General features: G+C 36.9%; 1 protein-coding gene across 1 annotated transcript; it reads right to left on the reverse strand.

Moving 5' to 3' along the window:
- Positions 1-258: 258 nt before the first annotated feature.
- Positions 259-1519, reverse strand: LOC133293912 (transcription factor bHLH94-like). Its single transcript, XM_061492534.1, has 3 exons — positions 1010-1519; positions 498-896; positions 259-357 (listed from the first exon to the last, which is right to left on the reverse strand). Exons 1-3 carry the CDS (start codon positions 1517-1519, stop codon positions 259-261), a joined length of 1008 nt encoding a protein of 335 aa, XP_061348518.1.
- Positions 1520-3027: the final 1508 nt, after the last annotated feature.

Here is a 3027-nt window from a genome sequence, read left to right on the forward strand (position 1 = left end):
AAAAAGAGAAGACACAACATTCAAAAGTAGATAGCTAGAAAGATATGTTAGAAGGAATAAACCAAAACCTTCTTCCAAGGAGCCCACATCAAGGCACTATCAAACTATCATAGATTAAAAAAGAATGAACAGCCCTTGCAATTATTAGGTACAACTTGAAGGAGGATAGAAGAGAGAAATATCCACCATCTTCAATAAGCTCCTTTGGTTAAACAAAAAAAACAAAAAAATAGGCCAAATTAGTTTCAAGTTCGGATCTTAATTCAACATTATTGACTCTTGTTGAATCCCATCCAGCATTTGGTATACAGCTTCAGCTATCTCAGCCACTGATCCCAGCTTGCAATCATCTTCCACCTACAAAACAAAATAAAAAAAAAAATTTCATTAGTACACTTTCACTTTCACTGCTTACAAAGACATGGAGAAGAAAAGAACCCCCAAAGACTGGTAAAAGTGCTTGGAAAGTGAAAACCAAAAAGGCACCATACACAAACCTTAACACTGAGAGAATAGAGGACAGTTTCCCCGGTGGTAGTAACATGTAGGTGCAAGATTGTGAGACGCATGCCATGCAAACTAGATACCATCTTCAAGAGCTGCTTTGGCCGTTTCTTTGATCTTATTTTGAGATTTGCATGGTTCTCCACCATTGTCACTTCTATATCAGCAATGCCACACTCAACCTCACCCACTTGTTCACCCATTGCCTCAGAATTATCACAACCACTAGCAGTACTTGTGTACTGTGGAAAGGTGAAGAACTCAGAAAATGGCATATCTGCACCCTTATAAAAATTTCCCTCTTTTTCTCTCTGAGAACCAAGAAATTGCAGCCTCTGCTCAAGCTCCTTAACAAAGTTAATAGCACCTCCAATAATAGATGCTTGATCACCCTGCATTCATCAATGAAAACACAAACAAATTATGTTAACCCATTTCAAGAATTTGAAAAGCAGAACCATATTATTAAGCATGTTTCGATGGAACAAAGATTTAATCAAAGTACCCTTTGGACGTAAGATTTAGGCATTAAAGACCGAAGAACAGAGAGATACTCATTCATTTGCTTCCTTCGGTTGCGCTCTACAGTGATGTGAGTCATTCTTTGGTTCTCAATTTCTTCCTTATTCTTTCTGCTTTTCGTTCTTCTCCTCTTACGACGAGAAGGCGTGGAAGTTGAGCTATTTAAGTTGTGTGTGGTGCTGGGTTCAGTGGCCTCCGAAGATGGATTATTAGAGACATGAAGTTCATTCGTGCGGGGCAACATTGATGGCGGAGAGCAATTCCAATCTCCATAAGGAAAATTCTCTGTTTGGTTCTCGAGAAAATTGATAGAACCATGCTCTTCTTTTTCGAGGTTGAAATCGCCATAGCCCCAGTTGCCTCCATCACATGCTAATAAGTTGTAGTTGTTCAGATCTTTGATCCCATAACCAAATGGGTCTTGTTGTTGTGGATATACTACTGCTTCTAGTGCCATGGCTATCTCACTATATTTCTCTCCCTGCAAACACATGCACACGATTTTGAGGTCGAGGTCCTGAAAGAAGAAGAAGAAGATGATGAGAAAAAGCCAAGTTGCGTCCTTTTCAAGAATATTTTTAAGCTTATAAAGGCCTTGGATGAGGTGAAAATACGAAATTAATGGACAGTGCTTTGCCCGTGAAATAATGTGGATCACATAATCTCTCTACCTTTTTTCCATGACTTTGCTCTCACTTCTTTATGGATTTCTCCTTGAATTTTTTACACGCAGCAAAACTCTGTCAGTTAAGTAAGTCTTAATCTATGCTTTCTATATTATTGAATTACAACAATAGAAATAGTATACTAGTGACCTAGGAAATTTTTAGTGACTTATTATATGAATAGTTACATAGGATATACTCCTGCGAGATGGTTAGTGATTTATAACATGCTTAGTAACTTAGGTTATAATTAGTGACTTAGGAGAATTGTAGTAACTTATAATATATGCATAAAGAATTTTATTCATACTTAATAAATTAGATTATGCATACATACTTTTAAAATGACTATAAATTTTGATCGTAGTTAGTCTAATTTATTTTGTGAAGTGAGTTAGAGCATACATGACGAATATATTATGCTTAGTGATGCGCATTAAAATTAATAAAAATTTTATTTGTAATTTAATATTTTTTAAAATCTTAATTATAGCAATGTACTAGACATGTAAATTATTTGAAATTAAATTATTTATAGCAATGAATTTTTAATTTTTTTACAGTATATTATTATGGTTGAGTCGTCGTCATCTGAGTATTCTCTGTCTTTATTCGAGCACTAGCCTGAGCCTACTCATCCCACCACACATGTTCTTCCTACACCATACATGTGGGACACACTCCGTAGCCGAACACGGCGCACACACGTTTCGTAGGCCGTGTGGAATGAAGAGAATATTCAAGCGCTGAAGACTCGAAGTGGTAGACTACAGCGGGGACCAACTCCTGACGCGATCACGAAGTACCTTACACAAGCTGGATTCATACATGTCGCACAATTCTAAGAAATCTTTCCTTGACTTGTTGACAAATTCTTCCATTGTCACATCTATGTCTTCATCATCCATAACTTGGAAAATAATATATTGTTCTTTGGACTATAATCTAGCAGACCATAGTGATAGTCTAAATCTATTCCGATCTGAATACAAGACTCAACCCATAAATAGTCCAAGAGACCCAACGGACAAAGGCTAAGAAAACGCATTTCACTTGCGTAGACGCCATCTTGCATGTGCTAAAACTATGGTAACAATAGCTTAGGACATACAACCACCCTACTAGCCAATAGCTAAGGGACAGACACATAGTTCCAGCGATTCCTAGAAGGTTTAGCCCATAACTAGACATTTCATACATGTGAGAGCCTATAGAAGCCATTTCAGCCCACCAATTGGATTAAATTCTGTTATTCTACGGCAGCATAATTAGAACAACCAATTACTATATAACAAAGCTTGAAGTCTAGGTATGAGCATCTTATCCGTTTTTTACT

Source organism: Gastrolobium bilobum, unplaced genomic scaffold, assembly GCF_033153095.1.
Source record: "Gastrolobium bilobum isolate Gb01-03AN ecotype WA unplaced genomic scaffold, APGP_CSIRO_Gbil_v1 utg4431, whole genome shotgun sequence".
NCBI classification, from domain to species: domain Eukaryota; kingdom Viridiplantae; phylum Streptophyta; class Magnoliopsida; order Fabales; family Fabaceae; genus Gastrolobium; species Gastrolobium bilobum.